Source organism: Bos taurus, chromosome 22 (assembly GCF_002263795.3).
Source record: "Bos taurus isolate L1 Dominette 01449 registration number 42190680 breed Hereford chromosome 22, ARS-UCD2.0, whole genome shotgun sequence".
Classification (NCBI taxonomy): domain Eukaryota; kingdom Metazoa; phylum Chordata; class Mammalia; order Artiodactyla; family Bovidae; genus Bos; species Bos taurus.
In genome coordinates, this window is record NC_037349.1 from 57,440,781 (window position 1) to 57,455,727 (window position 14,947).

The window sequence follows — 14,947 nt, forward strand, 5'->3', positions numbered from 1 at the left end:
CGCCTCTGTGGTACTTTCACCACCGCAACCCATCTCAGGGGTTTCTGGACGACTGCTCATCACCGTCTAGGAGGTGCACTCCAGCAGAGCCAGGAGACACCCTGTCTGACCTGTGGCTGCTGTTTCTTGGGCCCTTAGAGGGGTGCCTGGCACACAGTAGGTGCTCAGTAAATACCTGACCAAGAAATACAACTGCTGAAGAAGAGAAGGGCCAGATGAGGTCACAGAGAGGAGAGGTGCGGACAGGAGGGCGCTCTCGTCCGACAGGAGACGTTTTCTGGGAAGATGGGCTGGCTGCCGGGGAGGAAGCTGCGGCAGGTGAGGCCCGGCCTCCCGGGCCTGCAGGAGCGCGTCTGCAGTGGAGCCAACGAGCACCGGAACGCGGGGTTCAGAGTCTGCGGCGTGGAGAAGGTGTATGGTGACATTTAACACAAGTTGGGGGCTGGCCCCGTGGAGGTGACCAGGGTTCGAGCGGATCCTTTAACCCTGACGGATGGTCAGGGTGAGGTTGCAGGTGTGAAGCTGGGGGCAGGAGGCCAGCAAGGAAGCCGGGCTGGGCCCCCAGGACCCTGGGTGCAGCCGGGAGGGGGCATCCTGCCTGGGCGGGGACCAGAGAGGGTAGGCAGGCAGGACAGGTCTGCTCCAGAGGATAGGGCTGGGGTCAGGGGTGGACCCGTCCAAGAAAACAACATCCTTGGCGACAACAGGAGTCCGGCCAGGGAGGAGGTAACCCGAGGGGCCACCAACTCCCGGGCTGATCTAGGGGGAGCTGGTATGTTGCCCGAAAAGTCCCCGTTAGCTTGAAAACCGGGCACACTGTCGGGAGGGGAACTGGCCAGCCAGCTTATGTCTCCTTTCATTGCTAGATCTATTTTTAGGTCCGGCTCAATTCTCCTTTTTTGCCCCCTCTTTCCTTCAACCCACACCCTTTGTCTGTCCACGAGTGGGAGCGAGAGAGGTCAGACAGGTGGGTGGACCAGCTGGGCTCAGCTTCCTGTCCTGCTGCAAAAATCTCTCCCCTCCTGCCTGGGTAGGCCCGAAACATCTGGGAAGGGTGGGTGGGGCTCAGCACTTTTTATTTATTGTTACGTAAACCATAAACCGTATCACCCTGGAGGAAGGGTGGGGCTTACCACCATATCCCCACACACGCCCAAGGTCCAGGGGAGGCCATCCCAGGCCAGGGCTGCCCCTTTGAGACCGCTGGAGTGGAAATCTGGGTCCCCTTGCCCCCAGGACGCGACAGAGGCACAGAGAGGTGAGGTCTGCTTTTTGGAAAAGCAGAATTTTCAGAGAGGGTGGAAGACGGAAGAATAAGAAGTGAATGTTCCACCTCCCCACCCCAGGAAAGACTGCTCCGTCTAGAAACTTCCCAGCGGTCGAGGGGCCCTCACCCCCCAGGACTGCCAGGGAGCGCCCTGCAACAGCCTGTGGTGGGAGCTTGATCAGGAGGCACAGATACTGATTGAAACCGGCCTGCTCTCAGCTCTGCCCTCTCCCGGGATCCACCCGCAGGAAAAAATGTGTGTGTGAGGAGGGGTACGAACGGGTGCCCTGCGGTGTTGTCCACAGAGCAGAGGAGGCTAAGACTCCGAGCTCCCAATGCAGGGAGCCTGGGGGTTCAATCCCAAGTCGGGGAAGGAGCTCCCACGTGCTGCAACTAAAGTGTGCCCGCCTCAACTAAGGCACCCTGCACGCTGCACGAAGGCCGGGGGCCTGCGTGCAGACGAACAGATGAGTTATTCCCCAAACACCAGAGACACTCCACATGCCCCTCAGCGAGGGGAGGGCCGAAAAACGACAGCACAGCCAGACACTGGAAGCGCCGGGCACGAAGAAAATGAAGCGAGAGCTCCCTGCACTGACGCAGGACAATGTCTAAGACCCCAGCGAGCGAACCCCACTGAGTGATCGGCCCTGCTTCTCAGAGCTTGACACGGTTTACGGGGAAAAAAAATCACATCAGCACAAATAATGCCATCCGTTTTGTCCATTTCCGACACTTAATGAATGATGTATGCCAGCGGGACACAGCGGAGAAGGTGTGGGAGGATACACAGCCAACTGCACACCAGGTGCCCCGGTGAGGGCCCGGGGCCAGGAATGAGCGCCCCGGGGTACTGAGCCCTCACCTGTGGGGATCTCAGACGTGACGAGGACCCCCCAGTGGAGCACGTCTCGGGTGATGAAGACCTGATGCCCACAGGGGCCTGCACCGCTGCAGCGTCAGGAAGGCCTCACAGGGAAGAAGTGGTGGGAGCAGGCTTGGGGGGGGCAGGCTGGGGGGAGCAGGCTGGGGGGGGAGGCTGGGGGGAGCAGGCTGGGGGGGGAGGCTGGGGGGAGCAGGCTTGTGGGGGGCAGACTGGGGGGAGCAGGCTTGGGGGGAGCAGGCTGGGGGGAGCAGGCTGGGGGGGGAGGCTGGGGGGGCAGGCTGGGGGGGGCAGGCTGGGGGGGGCACGCAGTCCACGTCTGGCAGGTGAGGAGGCTGGGCTCCCGAGAGTGGACTGACCAGCCTGGGGGGTCTGGCCTGCTATGTCTCCCTCTTGGCGCTCAGAAACAACGGGATGGTCCTTCTCATGGTGGGAAGTGGCCGGCAACACAGCAGGAGTGGAGAGACGCAGGTGGTCCCAGGGGAAAGTGGGGAACCATCACGGGGTACACAGAGCTGCACGTGGGGGGCCCCACTGTTTTCTCAGTCCCTCAGCTCTGTGGGGACCCAGCCCCAGGCCCAGCGTCAGAGTGAGGGCCGACCCCCGAGGACAGCGAGGGCGCTCTGCTCTCAGGATCCCCGACCCCAGCGACGCCCAGAAGGGCCAGAGTCAGAGCTCACCTCCCTTCCCCACACGCCCACTCCTCCCAAGCCAAGAGCTCCTCCTGGAGGGAGGGGAGGAAGCGGAGAGGCAAGAGGAGGTCACCAGATCGCAGCAGAGAAACAGACAGACAAGCCCGGGTTTGGAGTCAGCGCTGTTTCCAGCCCCTTCAATCGCGTGCAGTGTGGCCTTGGGCAAGTGACTTAACCTTTCTGAGCCTCTGTGTCCTGGGCTGCAGAACAGGGAAAGTGCCACCGGCTTCAGCGCTGTCGTAAGGAACGAAAGAGAGAGCAGACTTGGGAGCACTGGGTGCCCCGCGCACAGCTCGCTGCCCAGAGCGTGAGGAGCAGGGAGAGGAGGGAGGGGGAAGGGACCGCGGCCGAGCGGGTGGGAAAGCCCCCTGACCCCGGCCCTAAGCCTTGAGCATCCTCACAGCACCAGGCAGACAGGCGAGTGAACTTTCAAAAGAAACCAAATGCACCAGATAAAACGAAACTCATGCCCACGTGTCAACTGCTTGGTAAGCGCCAGGCACCCGGGCCAGCGCTCCCAGAGGAAGAGCCTGTGGTCAGAGTGGACCACCTCACCTGGGCTGGGAGGGGAAGACGCATGCCCGGGGTGGGGGATGGAGAGGAACAGGTGCCGAGGGAGGAGCCTGCTCCTCTGGCGTTCGGGCCCCTTCTCCCCGGCAGATGGGAGGGCGCCCAGGAGGTGAGGGGAGACCCCAGGCTGGTCCCAGGTGGCCCGGCGGTGGGTGTCAGCCTGGTCTAAACTGCGGGGCCCAGCCCCTCGTGAGGTCGCCTGGAGGACACCACTAACAGTGGTGCGGCCACAGTCAAGTTCTGCGGCTCCGACAGTTTCTGCAAACCTGAACACGGGAAAACAGCCCGTGTGTCCTGGAAGTGCGTGAAAGGAGGGAGATTGGGTCGGGAATGGCGAGAGGCGTGGGCTCACCCCAGCACCGGATGGCGAGCAGATGTAACCACCACCATGAACAAGGCCTGATGCCCAATAACAAGGTCCGGGCCTCGACTGTGACCTGGGCCTCGCCTCACCGTCCACCTCCAGAGCTTCCGTGGTGGCTCAGATGGTAAAGAATCTGCCTGCAATACAGGACACCCAGGTTCGATCCCTGGGTTGGGAAGATCCCCTGGAGGAGGGCAGGACAACCCACTCCTGTATTCTTGGCTGGAGAATCCCATGGACAGAGGAGCCTGGCGGGCTGCAATCCATGGGGTCCCAGAGAGTCGGACATGACCGAGCGACTTCACTTTCCGGTTCACTTTCTCCCAGCCCCGCCCATCCCCCCACCCCTCACTCCAGCATCACGGTAGGCAGTAAGGACATCTTCGTGAAACACTCACACACCTAACTCATCGCACCCTCACAATTCCCACTTCACAGATGAGGAAACTGAGGCCCAGGGCCCCGAGGTCACTGGGATCTAGCCCTTGTGTGCTCAGTCACTCGGTCATGTCTGACTCTTTGTGACCCCGTGGACTGTAGCCTGCCAGGCTCCTCTGTCCATGGGGATTCTCCAGGCAAGAATACTGGAGTGTGTTGCCTTGCCCTTCTCCAGGGGATCTTCCTGACCCAGGGACGGAACCCCAGTCTCCTGCATGGCCGGCAGATTCTTCACCATCTGAGCCACCAGGGAAGCCCTGCCTTGATTCAAGTCAGGCAGCTCTATCCCATGTCCCCCCCGACTGAGGCTCTGGAAGCCCCAGGCTCCAGGGACCCAGGCGGACGTGAGCAGTCATCCCCGCAGCATCCCGTGGCCCCCGTCTGCCGCAAGTCTTCAGGCAGCAGCACCGAACGAGACTCGGCCTCTGTGTCCAGCCAGGGCTCAGCTGTCTGAAAACAGCTCCTTCCGCCGGAGACGGAAGGGATTGGGCCTACCCTCCACCTTCGCGTCTCTGACTCCCCATCTCACCGGCCGCCCGCCTACCTTGTGGGGGAGGGTGGGGTCTCTTGCAGCGCGGTCCTCTTCCTCCTCCGAGCTCCCGCGCTCTTCCTCCGATGTGAGGTCCTCCTTGGGGGCCACTGCCGAGATGGGACAGACCTTGTAGGGCTCGGTGTAGGCGCTGGGGACACAGCAGAGAGACAGGGTCAGAGCTGCCAGTCCGGACAAGGGATGGCGAACCGGCCAGGGCCCTGCTAACACCACAAGCCATTACCGAGTGCTCTGGGTCTCCCGGGGACCCAGAGACGGGCAAGACCAGGCAGGACCTTCTTCCTGCCCCACCCCCGCCCATCTGTTCTGGTTCACTGGACAGTCCAAGCTCTTCGCTGCCTCAGGACCTTTACACATGCTGTTCAAGACAGACCCCTCTCCCCATTAGCTGCAAGGAGACCCGGGTTCAATCCCTGGGTCGGGAAGATCCCCTGGAGAAGAGAACAGCAACCCATGCCAGTATTCTGGCCTGGAGAATGCCAGGGACGGAGGAGCCTGGTGGACTGGCCCCGTCACAGCAGCCTCCTTGCTCCCAGCCTCTCTCTCTACACAGCAGAGTGACTGACTGACAAGACAATCCAGGCCACATCTCACTCTCTTGCTCAAGAACCTTCAACAGCTCCCTCCTGCCTTTGGCAACGTGGTCCCAGATGACTTCTCATAAAATCTCTCTTCATACTAAGAATTCAAGCGTCTCATTAAATTTTTATCAATACTGATTCCTGCCCTCTGGGAATAATGGAAGGATGGATGGATGGAGAAGCGGCCATGAGGAAGGAGTCTCCACTCTCTGGAGTGGCTGGCCAGCCCTACTCCAGGCCTTCAACAGGCAGGCTCAGGACCCCTGCCTCAGGCCTGGTCCACGCAGTGGGAAGCATGGCCTGGAGGGTACATCAGGGGAGGACATGAGTGTTAGGCTGTGGTGCAAGGAGAGGCTATTCCTGGCACCAGAAAGACCACGGATATCTCTCTCCAGGTCTGCCCCAAGAAAGACCAGAGTCCTCTGGTCCACATGGGGGCCAAGAGCCAGATGATCAGGGAGAAGCGGCCTGTTCCTGCCTGGACTCCTGATGCCCTGTGTGTGTGTGTGTGTGTGTGTGTGTGTGTAGTGTGGACCTGTGTGTGTGTGTGTGTGTAGTGTGGGCTTGCAGCCATGCACAAGTGTGCAGACGCACAGCCCTGACCCAAGCTGGAGCTGTGTGTGTGTGTATGTGTGTGTGTGTGTGTGTGTGTGTATTTGGGGCTGCAGTCATGGTGGGGGTGTGTGTGTGTGTGTGTATAGTGTGGGCCTACAGTTATGAATCTGTGTGTGGAGGCACAGCCCTGACCCAGGCTGGAGCTGTGTGTGTGTATCTGTGTGTGTGTATTTGGGGCTGCAGTCATGGTGGGTGTGTGTGAGTGTGTGTGTGTGTGTGTGTGTGTGTGTGTGTAGTGTGGGCTTACAGTTATGAACCTGTGTGTGGAGGCACAGCCCTGACCCAGGCTGGAGCTGTGTACAGTGTGTGTGTGTGTGTGTGTGTGTGTATTTGGGGCTGCAGTCATGGTGGGTGGGTGTGAGTGTGTGTCTGTGTGTGCGTGTGTAGCGTGGGCTTGCAGTTATGAACCGGTGTGCGGAGGCACAGCCCTGACCCAGGCTGGAGCCAGGACCCGCTCAGCTATCTCACCGCTCGCTCTTCTGGCTCCAGCTCTGCCTTTCTCTTTTTCAAAACAATGGGATGGCCCAAAAGTTCGTTTGGGGTTTTCTGTAACATGCATGGAATCTCATTAAGATCATTAGAAGATTTCTTACAGAATTTGGAGGATACAAGGTAGAGGGCCAATATATTCAAAATGCTTAAAGAAAAAAACCTGTCAGCTAAGAACCAACCCTGAGTCCCACACAACTGTCCTTCAGAACTGAGCTGGACGCTAAGACATCCCTAAATAAACCCGCAGCAGCTTGTGACAACAAAGTCTGCGCTGCAGGAGGTGTTCGAGGGAGTCCTGCAGAGCGAAACGAAAGAGCAGTGGACAGACCACAGACTCACAGGGAGAAACAAGGCCACACACGGGCAATCACACAACTGCAACGACGAATTCTACCAGTCAAGGAAGAAGGAATGCCAGTCATTCTAAAAATGTCCCCCCAAAGTTGAAGAGGGAACACTTCCCAACTCATTCCATGAGGCCAGTACTGCCTCCATCCTCCCGGGCAGCAAGTCGGAAACCTGGGTACCTCGGGCCTGAACACTGACCGTCTCCCGAGTTCACCCTCACACCCTCCCCGACTCCACTGGCCTCTCTGTCATCACAGCCTCGGAGCCCAGGCCATCGCTTGCCTGGAGGTCTGTAACACTCGCTTCCACTTGGCGCCCCTTCCCTGGGGCTGCCCTCCCATCTCTTCACCCGGCAGCCAGAGGGATGATCTCAGACCCCGCCTGATCCTGCCACCCTCCTGCTGAAACTGTTTGGGGGAGTCCTGCTGCTGGCATTTGGCCTAGCAGCTCAGCCTGCTGGGCGAAGCTCTGCTACCCAGGGGCACGGGAAGCTGGGCATCCTTGCGCCCAGGTGCTGCCATGAAGTCTCCCCAGCGTCAGACACTGCCAGGTATCCGGGAACTTGGGGGGCTCTGCCTCAAGCCAGGCAAGGGCTGGACTCCTTGCAGCAGACACTGGGGAGAGAGCTCATGGATGCCCAAAACTCCAGAGATGGGGAGGGGCTGGCTCAAGGTCACGTGGCAAATGGGGGCCGATATACAAGGCCTCTGCCTACACTTGATCCCATTTAACAGACATGAAGAGAGGGCCCAGTTGGGTTCCCTCAACGCACCACCGCATGCAGCTGACTCAGGCTGCAAGGGCACATGGGCTTTGCTCTTGTTCTCTGTGCTCTTTTTATTTCCTTTTGGAGCAGCAGCGGGAGAATCCCCATGGACAGAGGAGCCTAGCGGGCTGCAGTCCATGGGGTCACAAAGAGTCGGACACGACTGAGCGACCTAGCACAACTCCCAGCTGGGGCTGCCTGGGTTCAAATCCTGGCCATGTATTACACTACCTTTCTAAGCCTCAGCAGTGCCCAACTCATTGAGCTGCTGGGAGGGGTCAACGAATTATACTGCAAGACGCTCACAACAGTGCCTGGCACATAATAACTCAATAATGGAGAGCCAGGCCAAGCCTCCTTCCCAGCTTGGCTTGGCTGATCACGGCTGCCCCACTTTGGACCAGCTGCCGTCTAAAGTCAGCTTGTCTTTAACATCTGCTTCTATTCTGACCTCATCCTGATAACACCCATGAAGTCACAGTACGTATTCTTCTAACAGTTTAAAATAAACCACACGATTATTCATCTATGACGTGTTTGACGACGATGCCCTTGCCCTCCCCTGAAGGTGCACAGACCTTCAGAGACAAACCCAGTGAGCACGGATCCACCATCTGTCCTCAAGCCAACCTCAGCTTCTGGCTAGAACCGTGTCCCGGGCTCTCTTTAATCTACTTCTTCCTCTCGCTTTTGTTTTCTAGAAAGATCTAAGAGGGGAGTCAGGAGACAAGGGCTGGGGTGCTCTCATGATATTCTGGCTCGTTAATTTCAGTCCTATTGAGGGACTGTGAGCATAACAGATGGAGGCAAACTGCCATGAAAAATACGCTTTCACAACATAAAAAAGTGACTGTAATCCCACGCCTTGACAGAGTCAATGGAAGCCTTAGTGACAGACCTTATCTTAGACTGGACTCACTAGTTAAATAAGCAAATAAAATAGTCTAGGGCCACTAGTGTCAACAGAACTGCGTCTACACACTTTGATATTTGCCACCAGGCTGGTCTTCAAACCCAGGGGAGGAAAAACACCTCCAAGACATGCTTTCTTAATAACTTCTGCCCAAACACTCCGACACGCCCTGGAGAGCTCATGTCCTTGGTGAGTAATCTCTTCCTCCCTTGGGGGACAGACTGGGAACCCTCACAGAGGGTTCATCCATTTCCCCAGTTCAGTTCAGTTCAGTTGCTCAGTCGTGTCCGACTCTTTGTGACCTCATGAACCGCAGCATGCCAAGCCTCCCTGTCCATCAGCAACTCCCGGAGTTCACCCAAACTCATGTCCATCAAGTCGGTGATACCATCCAGCCATCTCATCCTCTGTCGTGCCCTTCTCCTCCTGCCCCAAATCCCTCCCAGCATCAGGGTCTTTTCCAATGAGTCAACTCTTTGCATCAGGTGGCCAAAGTATTGGAGTTTCAGCTTCAACATCAGTCCTTCCAATGAACACCCAGGACTGATCTCCTTTAGGATGGACTGGTTGGATCTCCTTGCAGTCCAAGGGACTCTCAAGAGTCTTCTCCAACACCACAGTTCAAAAGCATCAATTCTGTGCTCAGCTTTCTTTATAGTCCAACGGTCATATCCATACATGACTACTGGAAAATCCATTTCCCCAGTCAATCAATATAAACCTGTGAGACAGGTCCTTTGCACAGCAGGCCCTAGGGAAGGTCTGTGTTTTTAGCTATCTGGTTCCATTCAGACTCTGTACTGTAGGTACCGGTAACACAGTGGTAAACAAACACACACTGTTCCATGGCCTCTCCAGGCGAAATGCCCGTTATAATCATAACGAGGGGGGCTTCCCTGGCGGCCCAGTGGCTAAGATTCCACACTCCTAATGCAAGGCGTGAAGGTTTGATCCCTCAGGGAGCTAGATCTCACATGCTGTTAACTAAAGATCCCGAGTGCTGTGATTAAGACCCAGCGCAGTCAAACAAACAAACATCAAATAATAAATAAATAAAAGTTCTGTTTAAAAAATCATAACTAGGTGAGGTGTTGCCTCCAGACACCTTCTCTGGATGCACCGATGTATTACACATGAGAAGCCGTCTGACCCAAACAGCTCCCGTCTACTTACTCACCCATCCACACACTTTTCACCCATTGTCCGTAGAGCCACTCAGCCCGCCCTCCCTCCCTCTCTCCACCAGTCCCCCCATCCCTCCATCCACCCACTCGCCTACCCATTCATCTGTCCAACTACCCATCCGCTCCCCCACCCACCTGGCGATGCTTCTATCCATCCAACCCAACCATCCAATCTTCCATTCCCGCACTCACTGACTCACCAAAGGCGAGGCAGCTCCTACTTCAAAAAGCAAGCCCGTGAAGGGATGGAGGAGCACTGCAGCACACTGCAAAGTGCTGGCTGGGAGGACCGGTCCAGAACTCAGACCGCCTGCTGAGAATCCCAGCTCTACCACTTCAAGCAAGTTACTGCAACTTTCCATGCCCATTTTTTTTTTTTATCTGCAAATCAAGGGTAATGACACATGCTAGGAAAATGGACAAAAATGCCACGTGGTCAGCACTGTTGATTTCGAGACCAAATGGCTTAGAACTTCGGCATCAGATCAAGGAGAGGCGCTGTGTGACCTCAGGCAAGGCCTCTCTGTCTCTAAGCCGCAGTGGGGATGACTATCTTGGTTCACTGTGGGCTTCAGTGAGAACAGGATGCGACCTTAATATGCCCCTTTTGGCCAGCCTGCAGAGGGGCCAAGTTTTAAATCCCCAAGACTAGTCTCCACAGGGCTGTGTCCTCCCCCTGGGCTGACTTGTGCTTTAAAGGGAACATAAATTAAAGCTGCTCAGAGCTCGTTACCCTAAACGACCCTCCAAATGAGCACAGTCCTTTCCAGCAGCCTGGAGTCGTAAAAGGACATGAGCACCCACGTGGGGGAACTAGCGCTTTGTAAACTGGCCCGGGGCGGTCCGGCTCTGCCCGTTAAATCCCACCCGGAGTGACACTCACTGGGAGCCGTAACCCTGAGCACAGCCAAAGGGGCCCCGTAACTCATAAAGCGGGAAGGCTGTCCCCTGCGGGAGCCTCTCGCGGGCGCCTAGGGCCCTCGCTCTGCCCCCGCTGGTGCAGTGACATGTGGGAGGAGGCCAGATTGCAGATGTCACGGCCCCTGGCTCCTCTGAGATAGGCTGGAACCTCCCTGGAGCTCTCCAGCTTGGCGGGGGGGCGGGGGGGGGGGCAGTGCAGGGGCTTCAGCACTGCGATCTCTGGGAGCTGGAAAGTTTGAGACGGAGGAGACAGGATGACGGACTCGGCAAATATGACTATCCTCGTTAGTGGGGCGGCTGGAAGAGCTTAGAAGCGGATGGAGGAGAGGGCTGGGTGCAAAACCAGGGATTTCCAAATCCTCAGACACGAGTCTAACTCTCTGATCTCAGCACCTTCAGAGTTCACTCAAACATCCCTCCAGACCTTCTCCAGGACACATCTTCTGCCCTGATTATTTCCTGGTCACTCAAACCTGACCCCTCACCAGTCCCCCTTCTTCAAAGGCTCAGAAGTTGTCCTGGATACAGGTGTCACCTGCACTGGGGCTCTGAACCTCAGGCAGTGGAAACCACCCAGGAAGATGGGCTCAGAGACCTGAGAGGCCTGCCTTCACCGCCAACCTGCTGCATGGCCGGCTGGTGGGCCTCAGTCTGTGCATCTGTAAAATGGAGAAGCAGACACCCACAGCTGTGAAAACGGGTGTTGAGACTGGACTGTGTGCGCTCGTTGGCCTGGTTGGGGGGGAGCGGGCAGGCTCTGAGAGCAGCTGCTGCCTGCAGTCTTCTCCTGGCGTGAGCCTCTGCTTCGCTCCCTCTGGAGGGAGCGCGTCCCACACTCAGGGTCAGCCAAGGGAGAGTGCTTGTAATGCTTCCCAGAAGCATGATTGAAGGAGAGGCTCTTCTAAAAGTTCAGTTTCCATTTCGCACTAAGTAGAAACAGCAGTGCATCCCCGCTCTCTGGCCTCCGACAGCCACACCCCTCTTCCTCAAGCACACGCCTCAGGGCTTTATAGGGATTTGTTGTCTTGTTGTAACAGGTTTATTGACATGTAATTCACATACCAGAGGTTTACCCTTTTAAAGGGTACAATCCAGCGCTTTTTAGTATGCTTTTTAGTATAGGCACGGCGCTGTGCAGCCATCACCACTATCTAATTTAGAAACTTTTCATCAACCCCAAACGAAACCATGTACCATTTAGCAATCAGCCACATTCCTCTCCCTCCCCAACCTCTGGCAACCACTCACTCACTTTCTGCCTCCAGTAGTAGCAGTGTTAGTCGCTCAGTCGTGTCCGACTCTTTGCAGCCCCCTGGACTGTAGCCCGCCAGGCTCCTCTGTCCATGGACTTCTCCAGGCAACAATACTGGAGTGGGCTGCCATTTCCATCTCGAGGGAGTCCTCCTGACCCAGGGATCGAACCCGAGTCTCCCGCATGGCAGGCAGATTCTTTACCACTGAGTCACTGGGGAAGCCCATGGCTCTGCCTATTCTAAACATTTCATACAAATGGAATCATACAGTCAAGTCATTATTCTTTTGTGTCTGGCTTCTCTGTTACTACAGTGCGTTCAAGGGCCATGTATCAGTATTGCACTCTGTTCAGTGGCCACTAACACTTCATGGCACGGCTGTGCCACATTCTGCTTGTCCGTCCATCTCTCAAGAGACACTTGGACTTTTTCCACGTCTCGGCTAGCCTGAAGAGTGCTCCTAGGAGCATTCACGTCAGAGTTTTTTGGAGAGGTATGTTTTCATTTCTCTTGGCACACCCAGGTGTGGAATGGCTGGGTCACACGGTAACTCTACGTTTAACATTTTGAAGAACTGCCAGACTATTTTTAGCATAACATCTTGCACTCCACTGCCAGCGCTGAGGGTTCTGATTTCTTCACATCCTCATCCCTACTTGCTACTGTCTGTCTTTGTTATTTTAGCCTTCCCAGTGGCTTTGATGGAGAAGGCAATGGCACCCCACTCCAGTACTCTTGCCTGGAAAACCCCATGGACGGAGGAGCCTGGTGGGCTGCAGTCCATGGGGTCGGTAAGGGTCAGACACGACTGAGTGACTTCACTTTCATGCATTGGAGAAGGAAATGGCAACCCACTCCAGTGTTCTTGCCTGGAGAATCTCAGGGACAGGGGAGCCTGGGGGCTGCCATCTCCGGGGTTGCACACAGTCGGACACGACTGAAGCAACTTAGCAGCAGCAGTGGCTTTGAAGCGGTTTACGGGGATTGTCAAGGAATTCTGTTCTCCTTGATCACAGGTCAGCCTCTTCCTGACCCAAACAAACACTACAGTAATTCCTATTCAAAGAGAAATGTAAGTATGACTCCCAAGACTTCCTTTACAGAAAATCAAATGAGGTTCAGAGGTGCAGGGAGAACACATGACTACCTCTGGACGCTCTGCAGAGGCCACATAACACGACAGACTGATATAAAGAGGTAACGACAAGAGGAAAACCGTAGGCCAGAGCCCCGGTCTTGCCAGCATGACGTTCTCTCTGGTTCTGGCTTCGGGTAACGGTCTTTGCTTCCTGCAACGTGGCATGCCGGGGAGGACGTGGGTGAAGAGCTCTGCGTGTCTGGCTCTCAGCAGTGGCCACACTGTGGGCAGGTGGCCCCCCTTGGACCACTGACCCCAGACCCCATCTCTGGGGCCACGGGAGAGGATAACGTTAAAGGTCACAAGGGTTAGGATTCCACCTCCCGAGGTCAGGCCCCAGCTCTGCCCCTTGTCAGCCCAATGCCCTGAGGTCAGCTGCCTAACCTGCCTCAGTTTCCTCACCCGTAAAATGGAGATGCTAACAGCACTTCCCCCTCCAGGGTTTACGAGACGATGCGTGTGCATGAGGTGGGTGGACTGCTCGGCACAGCGCCAGGCAGGTGGATTCGCTACAATCGGTCTGAGCTAGAGGCCAGAACGTCTCAACCTCTTAAGACCCGGTGGTAATCCCACCTCTGTCACCAGCTTGCTGGGTGGACTCTCTCCTCTCCCTAGACCTGTTTCCTCATCTGCGACACAAGGGAGTCAGAGGTCTTCTGCAGGCCCCACCACCACGACGTTCTGTGAGTTTGTGTCCAAAGGGGTCCCCTGGGAAGCTGAGGGGATCTGTCCCAGTGATTCCTGGCTCATCTCTGCTGTTCTGAGCCGTCACGCGCAGCCAAACCACCACCGCCCTGCCCCCTGCACGCCCCGGTCCCTCCCCATCCCTGCGCCTCTTTCGAGGCTGTTCCAGAATTCCTTCCTGCCTGCCTCCTGCTCCCCTTGCCCCTCACAGTCCAGCCACACACCACCTCTTCCGGGAAGCCTTCTCCGCCTCTCCAGCGAGACGGGGGCTCTCGTCCACCGTTACACGACTGCAGAAACCTGCACCCCTGAGCCAGCCTCCCTACCAGCCACCAGCTCCCTGAGGGCAGGAGTCAGGGGCTCACCGTGTGCTTCGGTGTTGTCCGTGAGTGGCACAGTCCCTGAGCCAGCCTCCCTACCAGCCACCAGCTCCCTGAGGGCAGGAGTCAGGGGCTCACCGTGTGCTTCGGTGTTGTCCGTGAGTGGCACAGTCCCTGAGCCAGCCTCCCTACCAGCCACCAGCTCCCTGAGGGCAGGAGTCAGGGGCTCACCGTGTGCTTCGGTGTTGTCCGTGAGTGGCACAGTCCCTGAGCCAGCCTCCCTACCAGCCACCAGCTCCCTGAGGGCAGGAGTCAGGGGCTCACCGTGTGCTTCGGTGTTGTCCGTGAGTGGCACAGTCCCTGAGCCAGCCTCCCTACCAGCCACCAGCTCCCTGAAGGCAGGAGTCAGGGGCTCACCGTGTGCTTCGGTGTTGTCCGTGAGTGGCACAGTCCCTGAGCCAGCCTCCCTACCAGCCACCAGCTCCCTGACGGCAGGAGTCAGGGGCTCACCGTGTGCTTCGGTGTTGTCCGTGAGTGGCACAGTCCCTGAGCCAGCCTCCCTACCAGCCACCAGCTCCGAGGGCAGGAGTCAGGGGCTCACCGTGTGCTTCGGTGTTGTCCGTGAGTGGCACAGTCCCTGAGCCAGCCTCCCTACCAGCCACCAGCTCCCTGAGGGCAGGAGTCAGGGGCTCACCGTGTGCTTCGGTGTTGTCCGTGAGTGGCACAGTCCCTGAGCCAGCCTCCCTACCAGCCACCAGCTCCCTGAAGGCAGGAGTCAGGGGCTCACCGTGTGCTTCGGTGTTGTCCGTGAGTGGCACAGTCCCTGAGCCAGCCTCCCTACCAGCCACCAGCTCCCTGAGGGCAGGAGTCAGGGGCTCACCGTGTGCTTCGGTGTTGTCCGTGAGTGGCACAGTCCCTGAGCCAGCCTCCCTACCAGCCACCAGCTCCCTGAAGGCAGGAGTCAGGGG

The 14,947-nt window shown here is 57.3% G+C and overlaps 1 protein-coding gene across 7 annotated transcripts in view; it reads right to left on the reverse strand.

The window, feature by feature from the left end:
• Positions 1-14,947, reverse strand: part of FGD5 (FYVE, RhoGEF and PH domain containing 5) — a 123,531-nt gene that overhangs the window by 59,019 nt on the left and 49,565 nt on the right. For all 7 annotated transcript variants that reach the window (XM_024983314.2, XM_024983315.2, XM_059880132.1 and 4 more), the window contains exon 3: positions 4,759-4,894. In XM_024983314.2, the coding sequence (XP_024839082.1) occupies positions 4,759-4,894 (136 nt within the window). The remainder of the gene's footprint in view (positions 1-4,758; positions 4,895-14,947) is intronic.